The following is a 16,776-nucleotide window of genomic DNA, read 5'->3' as shown; positions in this document are numbered from 1 at the left end:
TATCATATCCCAATCTACTCAAATACTGGGAAGTTTATCGTAACTTAATTACCTTTAGATTTTTTCCTGACCTCTTGGAACTATGCCTCTGAATATTCTCAATTACTTCCTCTAAAATATTGAATTCAGAAAAATGGAAAGAAATAAAGTCATTTAATTTAGCTCTTCAGTTTACTAACTGATACAGAGAAAGACATATATTTCTTGAGTTGATATAATTATTTATGAAAATGAAAAGTAGGTTACAGATACAGTTTTTAAGAGCAAGTTATAAATAATATTTAATCAAAACTGAACTATTTTAAGCTTCCCTTTTTAATTTCAATATTCAGATGATTACAGTCTATCTATAATTGCTTGGTTCATTAAACCTTCTATTAATATTTTTTCTCTAATAGACAGCATATTATCCAGATGTTCCCCTCACTTTATCATATTCTTATGAGGAAGATTGGCTTTTACAAAAGAACTTATTCTAAAATATTAAATCTATAAGCCACATAAATGAGATCTAGGAAAAATGGAGACATCATATCTTTCTCTAGAAATTATTACGTAAACTTTGAATGTTGATTTAATATGTCTTCAATTTAATTAAATGACCATTTAATAAATCTTATTTATGAGTCTAAAGTATTCATAAATAAAAAATTATTGAATGAAATTATAGCCCAATAAGAGATGATTCATACGTATGTCAAGCCCTTAGCTTGCTAAAGGGCTTCTGATACTTACATTCTGGGTGCTTTAAAAACAAACTTTTATCATTTTCCACAACATAATATTTTCTTATTCAAGTCAGAAATATCAATTTGAGTAGTCAGTTCTGATATGTGATGTGTTACTCTCACTGATATTCAATATTACGTTTTAAAAAACACAGAAACATGTATATTATTGCCTTGTACTTGGTGATTTGGGGTAGATTCATTGATCTGAAGGATTGCATTGAGTAAATAGCTGATTAATTGGATTGATCAGTTTTGGCTTTGATGAAAAGACAAATGAGTCCTAGATCATGGAGTTAATTCTGATGTTGTCATTTAACTTTTTCTTATTCTTTTATGGGCTACCTTTTGAATATGCTCAGAAAGTGTTCCTACTCTGGAAAGGTCTATAAAAATCTTTGTTTTCAAAGAAGAGTAATTACAGAGTTACATTTTTTCTTTTTTTTTTGCAATTTCAGGGTTTAAGAATGAAATATAGCAGATATAAGTGTTTACTATAAAATCTGGCCATTTTCAATTGTCTGGTTTAAACTTGTGTGTTCTGAATCATTAGTTTATCTCAAAATGTTTTTCTTGAAATGAACCATTTCAAAGTTCTTTTAAGGCTATCAGACTAAAAGTTATCTTTTGTTTTCACCCTTTCGTTTTAGTCTTGGGTGGGGATTGCGAGGTAGGTCTTAACATTGGCATTGGCAGAATTTGTTGAACTATTATTTTATTTCTCTTATTTAGGAACAGCATCTGAAGATGGTAAGAATTATGTATTTTGTTAGTAACACAAATACCTCTACATTACTATTTTCATAAGTAGGATTAAATATTAAAGGTAAAATAAGCTAGTTTCTTTGTAAATCTTTATAATTTGCCAGTTGTAGTAACTTCTGCATTTCATGTTTGGTTGCATTAGTTATCATGTAGGTTTTTTTTTTTTTTTTTTTTTTCATTTTTCATCTTCCTGTTTTGTTTTGCATCTTGGGTCATCTCATGTTGGAAACACATAATTGCTTGACATGTTTAATAATATCTAGTATAAAGTTGCTATATAATTTCATTTTTTCCCAGTAAAATTAATACTTTTTTTGTGTGTGGGTTTGTTTTTTAATTTATGCCAGTTCATTTATACTTTGGAGGAACATGCAGCATTGCCTGATCATTGGAGCTTAAATGTCATTGGTGTTCAAATGTATTTATTTAGTCTGCTTTTAAGTGTGTATTTTATTTTATTTTATTTTTTTATTTATTTATTGTAGAGACAGAGTCTCACTTTATCACCCTTGGTAGAGTGCCATGGTGTCACACAGCTCACAGCAACCTCCAACTCCTGGACTTAGGCGATTCTCCTGCCTCAGCCTCCCGAGCAGCTGGGACTACAGGCACCCACCACAAGGCCCAGCTCTTTTTTTGTTGTAGTTTGGCCAGGGCCAGGTTTGAACCTACCACTCTTGGTATACGGGGCCGGTGCCCTACCCACTGAGCCACAAGCACCACCCATGTGTATTTTATTTTTTAATCAGTGAGTAGAGAATTGGTCACATTTTAAATTGAATTTGATACTACAACAGAGTTGCTGCATGTATTTTAGTGAGCCATTTCACCTTAAAAATAATTATTTATTGCTTTTGAATTCATACATACAAAGAAAATGAATTTACTTTTTATACTTATCCTACCTGAAGGCTGTTTTATGAAAGCCTCCTATTTGGAACACATTTTTTTTCCCTCTAAAGTTTTACATAAATGACATTTTCCTGTGATAAAAAACTAAATAGATATAACTCTCTTTTTTTGTATCATACTTACTCTGATATGTTTAAAATAATTTTCTATTTTGTTTTGATTTTGAATACTCTATCAAAACATGATTTTTGGCACTGTGGCATTATAATTGAAAATGTTAGTGTCAAAATACTTAACATATACTAATACAGGATGTGGATAAATTCTCCATTTTAAAAATAATAATTTGGTTATTTTGTTTTACTTCTTAGTCAAGAGAACCTTGTGTCCTACTCAAAATAGACTCTATAAAAGGGTGAGATGCATGAACTACAGGCTCATTGGAGGCCTTGAATTGATTGAATGCTGATATTCCACCAATTATGCTTCTGGTTTTGGTTCTGTTTTATTCGTACTTATTATTGTTCTGTTATCTTACCTTGCTCATTTCTTAATTTTATAATTTCTCATTAATCTTCAGTATATTTGTTCCTAATTAATATGGTCATATCAAGTTAGCCAGTGTTTGGTGTATGCCCTATAAATAGAACCTTTTAACTAAAAAGGATTCTGAGCCCTTTTTTATGAGTATGTTTGGGGTTGGATTTAAAATAATTTTCTATTTTGTTTTGATTTTGAATACTCTATCAAAACATGATTTTTGGCACTGTGGCATTATAATTGATTTGTTATTGTTTGTTGTTATTGTTATTTCTGATTTGTTATTGTTTGAAACTATTATTTGAGAACACCAGGGTAGCTAGTAATATATTCTGTCATCACTCGTTTTTACTAATGGCAGTTTTCTTGGTTCAAGAGCTTTAGAAATTGGGTAAGGATGTTTGTGGCCTACTTTTGTAGAAGGGAATGAGAGATAGAGAAAAAAAGAGTACAGAGGAGGAAATATATTTAGAAAAGTTTTAACTCTTAGTGTGATATGTATTTTCTCAAATCACTTTATAAATGAAATTAGTTGGGAGGGGAAAGCAGTAAACATGTTCATTTATATCTGTCGTAATCAGATATAAAAGATTAAATATTTAGCATAATAATATCTCTTCTCGCAAATGCCTTTAGCTAAGTACATTTTCAATCAAAAGAATTGAGTTGTTGTTTCTAAGATCAGGCTCATTTAAAACTGTAGGCTGTCCTATACCTATGGTGCATATCACAAGGGTACGGGTCTAATCTATTAAGAAATAGTATAAACATCTTAATGCAATAATTAAATGAGGTGAAGGATGTATTAACTAAGTTCAATATAAGCATTCCAAATTGTATACAAAATCAGCACATTGTACCCCATAAATGCATTAATATATACATGATCTAAGTGGTTATGACTTAATAAAAAAAATAAAATGAAACTGTGGGGTGGATTTGAGAATAATCTAAATTTCCTAAGACCTGAAATTTTAGAATTGGAACTACCAATTAAGAATTAAGTATCATGCTTATAGTAATTATATTAATTATAGGTACTGGACTAATAATACCAAGCTAATAATGTAGTAAGTCTTTTAGTTTATTCTTACTCTTGAAGAAACATTAGCTTACAGCACAAGAAAAAAGTTTTTTTTTTTAATTTTGAGAGAAATACGGTCTGTAAGCTATGATTACATTATTACAGAATTTGACAGTACCTGCAATGATGAGATTTTCTTCCCTTCATTACTAAATATTATTATAGAAAAGTGTTTTTAATTATGTATATGTTTTATTCCTCAGGCCGGGTGAGAGCAAAGCTTTCAGCACCACTTGCTGGCATGGGCAATGCCAAGACAGATTCTAGAGGAAGAAGTCGAACAAAAATGGTGTCTCAGTCACAGCGTATGTATTGCTTATCAGTCCTCCTGTGTTTGTCAATATGTTAGGATAAGTGTGTTGCTTGTATATTATTTATTGTATTAGGAGATTGACCAGTGGATAAAGACAAAGCTAATTTCAAAAAAGAGAAGCCACATACTGAGTTCTTGTTCTGTACTTTAGGTTCATCATCACCTGACAAAAATGAAGGTATTTTTTTCAATGTTTTGGGTCAGTTGTTGTGCATGTTTTGAAATTTTTTGAGTGAGTGTTGTCTTGTCTTTGGTGTGTTATTTAGGGCTGCATCATTAATATCTGTCACTTAGAAAGAAAAACTTCATCTGCTGAACAAATTTTTGCATGGAGGTATTTTAAGTAGCATTCAGGTTTTCACAGTGAACTCAGAAACTTGCAAATGTGGAAAATTGTGCTTTTTAGAAGCAAATAATTGCCATATGTTAGCTTCAAAATCTGGTTGCAAGGCAGGGCTTGGTGGCTCACACCTATAATCCCAGCACTTTGGAAGGCCAAGACAGGAGGACCATCTGGGGCAGTATAGGGAGACATTGTCTCTCCAGAACGAAACAAAAAGGCAAAAATATTTTTTAAATGAGCTGGGCGTGGTGTCATGCATCTTTAGTCCTAGCTAATTGGAAGGCTGAACCCAGGAGTTCAAGGTTACAGTGAGCTTTGATCATGCCACAGCAGTCCAACCTAGGTGATAGAATGAGACTCTGTATCTAAAAAGAAAGAAAAAAGGGGGAAAAAAGAAAAATCTAGTTACATCTTAGATTATGTTATTTAAGAACAGATATGTGGTATCTTATTCTTCCCTTAATACATCAGATTACCTTATTTGGGGTTAGCATTTTTGGAAGGTATATACCAACTTATAGTGAGAAACATGAATTGAAATCACCGATTCCATTATGTTCCTTGTTAAATTTAAGATATTATTGCTATTTCATTGGAAGCTGAGTTCCTCATAAGCACAGTTATTTAAAAGCATAATTTTGAGGTGTAGGTAAAGTGGATGATGTATTTATAAATGTTCCAGAATAGTGACACATGAAACTTCCAGCATTATTAATTTAAGACCATTTGTTCTCATTCCTTCTTTACTGAGATTTTCTTTAGTGCTTATTTCTAAAACCAAGAATTTTTTTTAGAGAATTGAGGGTATTATTCTATATATTTGGCTATGAAATAGATTTAACTGTTTTCTGCTGTTTAGGTGATTTAGTAGGATATGGATGTCCTATTAGTGGTTTTTTTTTCTCCTGACTCTTATATCTTAGAATCAGTGAAGAGAACTCATCTTTCATGGGCTAGAGTGGTGATTACATAAGTCCTTCCTAGCAGATTCTTCTCTTTTCAAAGTCAAAAATCCAGGCAAAATAATGATAATGACACCCAAACAAGAGTCCTAAAAATAAGAAGCACTCAGTAAAATTAATTTTCAAAATGAGTATTATTTACAATTAAGAAAAATGGCAATGTTCTATAGGCCAGGGCTTTTCTCTCAACCAAATAAGAAGTAGATCATATCACATTCTTCTTTGATCTTGTATACTTTTAGAGTAATTTTTAGAATAACTTAATCTTCAGCAATATATATGGTAGCATAGTGGTTAAAACCTGTGCTGCCCAAACCAGCATCAGCATCAGCATCAGCGTCATCTAGGAGCTAGTTAGTAATGCAATCTCATGTGCCATCACAGATCTATTGAATCCAGTCTTTAACAAGACTACCACGTGATTTGTGTCACAATGAAGTTTGAGAAATACATACTGGAAGACCACATCATGAACTCAAGTCACACTGCTGGATTTGAATCCTGGCTCTTTTAGGTTATCTATTTAAAGTTACTGTACTTCTGTATATTCAGCTGTAAAATGAAGAGGATAATTAGCATCTACTTCATAGGATTGTTGTGAAGATTAAATGTTATAGTGTATTCAATACACTTTTAAGTGTATTCAATACACTTAAAATAGGACATGGCCCAGAGTAAGCACTATATATGTTAGCGGATAAAATGGTCCTCATTATTATTTTTACTCAAATGTCAACTGAATTTTATACTGCTATTGTATATTTCTGTACCTTCTTATTGCCTTTAGGAAACAGAAATATGTAATGAAGTTAGAAAATTTGAAGCATAAAGATAAGAACCAGAAATTATCCATGTTCAGGATCTGAGGATAAAACCTAATTGTAAGATATTAGTTCTTTTCTAAAATAATACTAAGGCTGATTTCAAGGCAAGAAGATCTGAAGGGCTTTTTAAAAAGCATATTACTTAAGGGACCTCCTTTTAGGCACATTATAACTAAAGATCACTTCACTAGAAAATAAATTTTTTTGCATTTGGTTTTCGCTTGAAACACGATATTCAATCCCATCCTGAAATGTGAGAACACAAATAGACCTAGCAGAACTTTAAGATCAGAAAACTTTCCCACTATAAAATCACTTAGATTTCAAGTCATGTGGAGGGGTTTGTGTTTGTTTGCTTGCTTATTTATTTGAATGACTATATGTTCCATTCCAAATTCTTTTGTTAAAAAATACATAATTTGTATGAAAGTTTCTTTTTTAGTATATTTGCACACAAGTATTACTGTGATCTCCATCTTCACTTTGTCATCAAGTATTCTCATTAGGGTTTGCATGTCTTGCCACATTTTTGTATCTTCATTTCAAAAAAAAAAGTCTCTTGGATCACAGTGGGTATGTTCTGTTGGCTAACCAAAATAAACACAAGCAGACCTAATCGAGAGACTTCTAGATTGCATTTCTGAAAGAATTGTGTCTCCTTTTTTTGGTAGTGACTGGTTTGTACAAATAATTGTACAGCCTGTCAGAAAGTGTGTCTCCGTCCTCTCACCTTGCATTTTTTTTCTGTGCTTCTAAAGATGAAATTTGTAGCTTTATCGTGAATTTTTCTTCAGCTGTAAGATATTGTAGTTGTTCCTTGTGTGTACTTTTAAATTAAATGTTTAAATGATAAAAACTGAAACATTTAATTATTTCAATTTTGGACTATCGGTAGTAGAAAAGCTGAAGAATTTACATTTACTTTGCAATTTCATTTCATCTACTTTGTACACGAATGTCTGATTTCAATTTATCAGCTATAAAAACTTTTAAATGTACTGCTTTTGTTATAGACATTTGTGCTTTTTGGGATATTTTCAAGTTTGCTTTTTTTTTGCTTTAGGGCTTTTTTTTCCCCTGAGAACTGACTAAAGCTTTCTTGTTTCCATCTGCCATCCATTTAAAAACTGCTCCTTCCCTCTTCTTGGATTATAATCCTTACCCTAATTCTGCCTTTATACTTGTTCAGGATCACAATCTGCTAATACCATTGGTGGTAAGAATCTGTAGACTTTATGTGTGCATCTATGGTTTGATCACCGATTTTCATTACAAAGAATGGGTTCTATTCAGCAGAAACTCTTAACATATAGTATTTTATTACTCTGTAGTCATTTGGGACAAAAATTACCATTTATGATTTTCCTTCTTTATTTTATTACCAACTAATTTTTTAATGGTGTTAAGTTGATACTACAGATATAAACATTCAGAAAAGGAGCTTTAATCACGCTTTGCAATGCCATTAAAAGTACAAAATGATACTTTGAAAATTTTAGGCAGCACAGGAGAAAATGGATATCCAATTTCAGGTTTTGCAAATTAGGGTGTTTTCTGGTAGCATACTTTTCCCTGGATACATGCCCCTTTTCATCAGCTCTGTGGTTTTTCCTAAAAGAAGTAATTGGCCTTGGTGGCTTTTTGTTGGGGAAGGAGCCTTGGTATTTTCTTCTAAGTAGAAATTATTCCAAAATGAGTCATAGACATTGGAATTAACACACTCCTGATAGGGATCAGGAGTATTAAAGAAGAGAGAGTAATGATGAAGGCAGAATGAACAGTGTTAATTTTATTACCTAGGAGAGAGCATGAATGAACATGTATAGAGTGAATTTACATAGTTTTGATAAATTGCATAAATCTAGAGTAGAAAGAGGAGTTACTCTTGTTTCTAGACGTCATGTTTCCTATCTGCTGAATAGACCTACATTTCAAGGAATTCTCCAGTCTCCTACCAGCATTCCACCCCCCAAATTTATGTTGATTTTAACAAAATACCATATTGTATGTGCTTACTTCATTATTTATACTTTTTATATTGTTGCGTGTTTTCCCATAAAATAATCCATTGGCCTACCTTGCATTGTCAGTTTGTGGCATGTTGGGTGTTTGGATGTTTTGGTGTGTATGTATAGTTTAGACCCTGCATGGAGAAAGCAAACGCCTTATGGGTATCCTTAAGGTTATAACTGAAGGAAACTGGATTCAAAGATTCTTCAGCTGAAACATCAAGACATACTCAAATGAGAGATCATTTTAAAGTAGACTTGAATAATTTTCCTCCATATTTTAGAATTCTTTGTACTTCAATAATAAATTTTCTTTAAGTCATTTGACCTGCAGGGAGGGGTGATGAGGGAAGGGAAGGGAGTTGATGTGCTCTCACTGAATGGACACAGGGTGAGGTGTTGGACACACCTTTTGTGTGTGGCACATAACCACAAGAGGGACTCCACCTAACAAAATAAAATATTTTGACCTAGTTGTTTGTACCCTTACATTAAACTGAAACAAATTTACTTTAAAAAATAAATTAAAAAAAAATAGTCATTTGACCTGAGTTTTTTTTTTTTTTTTTTTTTTTTTCTATTGAGAAGTGAATTTATTTCGGGTTAATGTGAAGGGTACAAACATAAAAACAACTGGGTCAAAATATTTGATTTTGTTAGGTAGAACCCTCTTGTGGTTATGTCCCACACTCAAAAGGTATGCCAAACCTCCCACATGGTGCCCATTCAGTAAGAGCACCCCATCCCTTTCCCCCATTATCCTTCTCCACAACTTGAATTGAAATGAGTTTTTCTCCTATGTGGGTATGCATTAGATCATCTATTAAATAATAAATTGTTAATTTCATTGGAAGTACTGCTTTGTTTTACAATCAGCTATCACCACTGGGAAATAGGTTTTCTTTTGTGTGCTGGAAAATTGCAGGTTGTACTCAGCAAGACAATACCCAGAAAACTGTAGCAGGAATCACAGATCAGCACCTCATGGACCACATCCAGCCTGCCCTTGTTCATGATAAAAACTGGGAATTTCAAAGCTTTCACTTTTGAAACATACCAAGACTTGGCCAGTATTACCTCAAGACAGAGCTGGCTAGAAGTAAAGTCACCTCCCACTTGAGAAAGGGAAGACACTCCCATATATTCACCTTAGTCCTCTTATTCCCTGCTCTACACTGAGAGCTTCTCCCTTTTTGATATTCCATGCTCATCCTCCCCATTGGCCTTTGAGTCTCTGTGGAAATAAAGCCCGATTGGGTAAGACTATACATGTCTATACATGTGGGCATACCCAGGGAAGGAGATAGTTGCTTTCATGAAGATTTTTTTTTTTTTTGCAGTTTTTGGCCAGGGCTGGGCTCGAACCCGCCACCTCTGGCATATGGGTATTTAGCTACTAGATACATTTCTAAATTTTAGAAAATTATATTTTAAATGTTGATAAAAGCTTTACCATCTAGGACTGTGTGAGTATACTCTTGTGATATTCATGTGATGACAAAATCACCTAACAACCCATTTCTTAGTTGTATTCCTGTTGTTAAATGATGGGTGGTTGTATATAGCCTTCTCACACATAGCATTTTAGTCATATGAAATGTATTGTCAGATAAATGATTTCTTTGGAAATCTTTTATGATGATATATTATTGGTGGTGTAAAAGTCACAATAGTGTTGTCCTTATTAAACATAGTATCTCATTACTCCCCCCGGGGTGGAGGGGAGCCCTGAAGATATGTTTTAGGTGATTTACCATTCAGTGTTAGCATATATAGTGTATTTTTCTACAATTAAAGTTATATATGAATCTTCTTCAGTCCATTTCCTTTGAACTTAGAACCTGCCATACTATCACAGTTTTCTCTGATATAGTTCTTGAATTTTTTTCTTTTCAGCAAGTTCTCTTGGAGTTTACATTTTAACATTTGTATATGTGTTTGGTGTTCAGCTGGCAGCCGTTCTGGATCTCCAGGAAGAGTTCTTACCACAACAGCCCTCTCCACTGTGAGCTCTGGTGTTCAAAGAGTCCTGGTTAATTCAGCCTCGGCGCAGAAAAGAAGCAAGATACCACGGAGTCAGGGCTGTAGCAGAGAGGCTAGTCCATCTAGGCTTTCAGTGGGTAAGATGTTTTTTGTGAGATTTATGCCCTTCTATTTGTTTTTAATATTTCAGGCATTGGTAGCATTTAAGACTTTGGAATATGAGTAGAAGAAAACAAAAATTCAACAGTTGAAATACAGATTATAAATTGAACGAGTATCTTATCTTAAAAGTGTAGTTCATAGGTATTTCAAAAACTATACCTCATATTTTAAACAGCAAGGTTATTATGGAATTTACAACATATTTTATATATATATACACACATTAATGTGTGTATATATATAAATATATGGAATTCACAACATATTTTATATATATACACATAAATATATATACATATGTTAGCTGCTTACATTTGACATTGGGATTGTAGTTCAGTCCTATTCAAATACTAATTAACTTTAGTTTTTTTCTCTGTGTATTGACAAGGATACTTTAAATTTTGGGTAACAGAAATTATAATTGAAGTCTTCTTAATAAAAGGGGATTTACTGGCTTTTTTAACTGAAAAGTTTGGAGATTATATATAGTCTTTGAGGTCTATCTGTTTTCTTACTCTCCCTTCTTCCCTTTTTGCTTTATCAGTCATGGTGTTGACTTTATCCTTAGGATAGCTGCTACTTGATCTTTTATGCCCAGAAGTCCCCTAAATACTTCAACGTGTTTGTTTTGTTTTGAGACAGAGTCTCACTTTGTTGCCCTTGGTAGAGTGCTGTGGCATCACAGCTCACAGCAACCTGAAACTCTTGGGCTTAAGCAATTCTCTTACCTCAGCCTCCCAAATAGCTGGGACTACCGGTGCCCACCACAATGCGTGGCTATTTTTGTTGTCGTTGTTGTTGTTGTAGTTGTCATTGTTGTTTGGCAGGCCCAGGCCTGGTTCGAACCCACCAGACCTGGTGTATGTGGCTGGCACCCTATAGCTGAGCTATAGGCACCAAGCCTTCAATGTGTTTTAATCATTTGTTTTTCATTGTTTTATGTCTTTAGTAGATTTTGTAACTTTAAAGAATATACTTGTATTTATATTTCTTGTTCCATCAGCTTCAATCAATATCTTCCATACTTTTCCCTTTACCTTCTGCTATCTTAAATTTATCATTTTTATTCTCATGTTATTAATGTTTACACTTATGTTCTCATCTACATCCATAAGCAAGTCTTATGTATCTGTTCTATAAGTTATCTTTAAAAGTAGAAAAGCTATAAATAACGTTTACTGTGTTATGAGTAAATAAATGTTGTTTGCTGCCAAGAGAGTGTGCTATGACCTCTTTTTTTCACAAAGGTACGCTGAATTTAACACTCAAGTATTAGGACCACTTGAAAGAGAACGTTCCTATTATGCAGAAATGAATTCTCCTTTCTTACAGTCCTACCAGTTACTTAAAATTATGCCACATTTAGTTTGCTTTCTGTTTGGAAAATGATTAAGAATAATGTATAAGTCTCATATCTCCTAGTATTGCTGCCTCTTCAATAATATTATTATATGGAGTTTCTTATTTTCTGGAGACTTCTTCCAGTTACTCTGGATTAGTTGCTATCTGGGCCTCTTGCTCAGCTGTCATCTTGGGAGCCTCCCATTTGCTACTTCTTTGATCCTCAGTCTGTTTTTTAATTTACTCCTTTGCTTTGCTCATACACATTCTGAAATATGTTCCTTAGAAATTTTGTGTAGTAAGTCAAGTTTTTTGAAGCATTATTTGTGTATGTCTTTATTCATTAGGTAGCACAGATTCCTTTTAGACCAACAAATTTTGAATTAATGTCCTTAGTACCACTTTTCATTTATGTTTTGCCTGATATTTGGTCCAAAGAGCCACTGAAGTTTTTTATCTAGGTTGATTCACTTCTGTTTATTTTCCAGATATTATATTTTAAGTTCTCTACTTCACTTTGAATCAGTTTTCACCCATGTTTGTTATTTATTTTTCTGTACTTGTATTTGTGGTTTTTTATTTGTGAGGAGTGAAAAAAACCTATGAAAATTGAAAACATTGGCTCATTTTTCCCTCTTTATCTTAAACTGAAAACTTAAGAATGGATATTATTATACATTAGTTTAATATTTGAAATGTATAGATTTTTCCCCCTGTTAAAAACCTAAGATATAAAAAAAGATCGAAGTCTTCATAGTTCAGTCGACAAAGGAAAACTGAATTTTACTATGTTATACAGTATTTTAAATCTTTTTATTTATAGCCTTTTTATTTTGGTAAAATATTGTTTTACCTTCTAATCTTATATAAACTAGAGTACCATACTTAAGAAATTTAAATTATTCCTGGTAATGCTTTATCTATAGTAATTTCAATCTTAGAAAAAAATCATTGATCAGTTTTTAGAAAAAGAAAATAAAAATTTTTTAAATACGAATTCTGTCTTCTGTTTTCTTCCTTGCTGTGCTGATGTTGCTTCATACCAGCCCGAAGCAGTCGTATTCCTCGACCAAGTGTGAGTCAAGGATGCAGCCGAGAAGCTAGTCGGGAGAGCAGCAGGGATACCAGTCCTGTTCGCTCTTTTCAGCCCCTTGGTACGTGTTGGGCAGGTGTGAGGTGTATTGCTTTCCCCTTCTGTTTTTAGCAAGCGATAACTTCAAGATACGTAGCATTTAGCTTTTTATTGACTGTCTTTAAACCTATCTCTTTTCTGTCATTTTGAGGAAAGACTGAGAAGAAAAGTAGATTTGGGGGGAACTCCTTTGACTAGATTTACTTGTGTCAAATGAACAAGTTATTGTATTAAAGAATTGCCTTTATAAATCAAGTAAATGTTACATAGATTTAAACTTCAAAATATTGAATTCAAAACGAAATTTAAAGATAAAATTTAAATATTTATTCCCAAGTGAAATGTGGACAACTTAGTTTAGTAAAATAAATACTTTAGTCCTTTCAAGAAAAATATTGACATTTCAACTTAGATTATTTAATTAGGTTGCTAGAAAGAGTCCCCAAAAGTAATATATGAACTACTTATTATCCCAATGAGAGGGATTAACGTTTTTATAGTATTTTATAATTTAATAGTTATTTCCAATGTATTATATTAGTTCATGTCACGTCCCTGCTTCACAACCTGATTATAGAGATTGTATTATAAGCTTGATTATGATACTATATATAAAAATATTAAAATCCTTATTATTGGCTTGGCGCCTATAGCTCAGCGGCTAGGGCGCCAGCCACATACACCAGAGCTGACAGGTTCAAATCCAGCCCCGGCCTGCCAGACAATGACAACTACAGCAACAAAATAGCCAGGTGTTGTGGCAGGTGCCTGTAGTCCTAGCTGCTTGGGAGGCTGAGGCAAGAGAATTGCTTAAGGCCAAGAGTTTGAGGTTGCTGCGAGCTGTGTTGCCACAGCACTGTACCCAGGGTGACAGCTTAAGACTCTGTCTCAAAAAATAATTAATTAATTAATTAAATCTTTATTATTTTTAGGATAACTGGAGAGGCACAGTTTTTTACATAGAGAATCTTTGTAATTTGTACATGATCCTTCAGCATTTTAACTAGTACTTTGTTTATATTCACAAACGCATTTTAGATGTTTTTCTTTTGGCACAACATGGTATGTACTATAATACTTAGAAATTTGCTCTTCAGACTTTGGATAGACATAATTCTATTTGTTCTTTATTGGAATTCTTATTTCTTCAAATAGATATACTAGCATAGAATTTCTAGTGATTAATTTCTTATTCTCTGGGCCATTTGGCTCAAATATATCACTAAGACTATCCTGTATTGAACTAGAAAACGCCTGTAAACTAGGGACATAGTTGTCCTATCCCTTGTTTGTGTACCAGCCAGGGTGCCAAAAGTTTCCTTCTTTCCCTTCCCTCTGTGGGAAGGTGCTAAAGTATCATTAAGGCTGTGTATGGTAGATACTTTGCCAGGGATATTTGTAGTTCATACACAATCAAGTCTGTAGAGTGTGTGTGAATGTACACATATACATATGTGGTACATCTTCATCCATATATGTTTAAAGAAATGAAAAAAATCCTACATTTGTTTAATAAAGTAAGCATGCTACTTTGAATTGAGGGAAGTGGAGTAAGTATGTATTGTTTAAGAACATATGTTCTGGGTGGTGCCTGTGGCTCAGCGGGTAGGACGCCGGCCCCATGTGCCGAGGGTGGCGGGTTCAAACCCAGCCCCGGCCAAACTGCAACAAAAAAAAAAATAGCCGGGCGTTGTGGCGGGCGCCTGTAGTCCCAGCTACTTGGGAGGCTGAGTCAAGAGAATTGCCTGAGCCCAAGGATTTAGAGGTTGCTGTGAGCTGTGTGACGCCACGGCACTCTACCGAGGGCGATAAGGTGAGACTCTGTCTCTACAAAAAAAAAAAAAAAGAACATATGTTCTAGGCTCAAATGGTCTGTGTTCATACCCAGCTCTCTAATCTTTCTATACCCAGGTTTGCTCTTCTATAAAACAAGTTTCATAATGGTATGTACTTCTCAGGATTGTTTCAAAGACTCATAAAAAAGAGTTAAAGGAAAACTCACTCAGGGAAGTGATTGGCATACAGTGAGCACTCACTTACCAAGTATGTCATTATGCTCATCATCACTGCTACCACTCACTATTGCTCCACCTCTTCCTCTTGAAGCTCTAATCATTTATCCTAGAAACAGTTTCATTATACGTTAATGGCTAGGACCTCGGTTTTTTTAATGGTATGACATCTTTGAATAATGCCAGTATCACAGAATTACTAAAAAACATATCCAGGAGAATCCAAAATGCATTTCTGTACCGTTCAAAACTGTACAATAGTCAGAGATTAGAGGAGGTTTATAATACACTACTAATTAATTACTTTAAAATTAAACACAGTATGCCAATTTTTAAAGCAATATGTTGTCTAGTAACTAATTTTTTTAGATTCAGCTCAAAGCTTCCATTTAACAAATTACTTAAATTTTATTAAAGGAAGCAGTTTTTCTGATTCCCATGGAAGTTCCTATTTGGGCTAAAGATGATTAAACTTTTAGTCATATAGTTTTAGAAAGACTCAGTTATTTATAGCCCTTTTTTTTTTGGATACTGCATAGCAAACAGCAGACTAACCTTATTTGTTTTGTAGGGATGAAGAGTAGCATTCCCAGAGATTAAGTTTTCCTCCCATTCCCATTTTTAATTATATATGGCTGCATTCTGTGGTCCTTACTATATTTGTTTATCTGGTGGAATTCTCTTGTCACCTATGACTTTGAATATTCCCATTCAGCATGTAAACCTCATAGCTTGTTGTGCATTCATATGTGTCACAAGGCTATGCTTTATTATAATTTAAAATAATTTAGTGAGGGCCCTAAGACATCAGAAATAAATCAGAACTAAGCAAAGCTGAACTTTTCTGTAACTTGCACATTTATTAAATAAATGAAGTTTATTTTATTGGGTCTTTTTAATTTTGTTTCTTACAAAAACAAATCTTACATGTTACGTCTGGTTACAAATAACTATTGATTCTGTAAAGTTTTTCTAAGATTTTCATCTACTAGGCATTTCCACATTTGTTCAACTCTTTCTCACCATTATAAAAAGTATTTCTGTTAGGTACAATTAAAATTAGTTATGTGTTACTATATTTTACTAATGATGCCATTCACCTTTCAGGGCTGATTAAACATTTAATGCAGCATTTTCTTTAATACTTCTTTTTCTTAACTTTTTGCTCATTTTCCTGTTTATCAAGGCTGTCTTATAGGAAAGGAAAGAGTAACTCTTGTAATAAAAAATATTTTAACTATTCTAATTAGTATATCTGAAGAAGAATAACTTTTAAAATAAAAGTAATATTTTATGAAATATTAAAATGCATTTTTCCTGGATATTTATTTGTGTAAGAGATAGATTGACTTTATGGCTATATGAAAATTAGGATTTTAAGGTCTAAAATGGAAAATAATGCTAATCTAGATTTTAGAGCAATATGAAGACATCACAACTTTTAGGTTCTTTGGTTAAATTATTCAAATGTGCCTTGATATTAAATAACCTACTCCTGAATGCAGAATTTATACTCTATGAGCTATTATGGAAAATGTTTATGTTAACATAAATGACGTGTATAATCTTTTGAACAGTATGAGTGTTTATGAGAAGAGGACTTGAAAAAATATAGATACTGAGAAGTATCATTTATAAGTAGTGTGGCTTTGACCAAATAACCTCTCCCTATACTTCAGTTTCCCCATCTGTTTTGGGTCATTTGGGCTACTATAACAAAAGTACC

At 33.1% G+C, this 16,776-nt stretch overlaps 1 protein-coding gene across 50 annotated transcripts in view; it reads left to right on the top strand.

The window, feature by feature from the left end:
• The window catches only part of CLASP2 (cytoplasmic linker associated protein 2), a 238,037-nt gene that overhangs the window by 144,229 nt on the left and 77,032 nt on the right, over positions 1 to 16,776 (top strand). For 19 of the 50 annotated variants that reach the window (XM_053598615.1, XM_053598620.1, XM_053598627.1 and 16 more), the window contains 4 exons: positions 1,461 to 1,478; positions 4,173 to 4,274; positions 10,370 to 10,540; positions 12,953 to 13,060. In XM_053598615.1, the coding sequence (XP_053454590.1) occupies positions 1,461 to 1,478; positions 4,173 to 4,274; positions 10,370 to 10,540; positions 12,953 to 13,060 (399 nt within the window). Of the gene's footprint in view, positions 1 to 1,460; positions 1,479 to 4,172; positions 4,275 to 4,433; positions 4,461 to 7,600; positions 7,628 to 10,369; positions 10,541 to 12,952; positions 13,061 to 16,776 lie in introns of all 50 variants that reach the window. The other 31 variants (XM_053598630.1, XM_053598625.1, XM_053598613.1 and 28 more) reach the window with 5 other exon arrangements.

Source organism: Nycticebus coucang, chromosome 8 (assembly GCF_027406575.1).
Source record: "Nycticebus coucang isolate mNycCou1 chromosome 8, mNycCou1.pri, whole genome shotgun sequence".
Classification (NCBI taxonomy): domain Eukaryota; kingdom Metazoa; phylum Chordata; class Mammalia; order Primates; family Lorisidae; genus Nycticebus; species Nycticebus coucang.
Note: the sequence above shows the minus strand (reverse complement) of the source record. Positions and strands in the feature narration are given on the sequence as shown.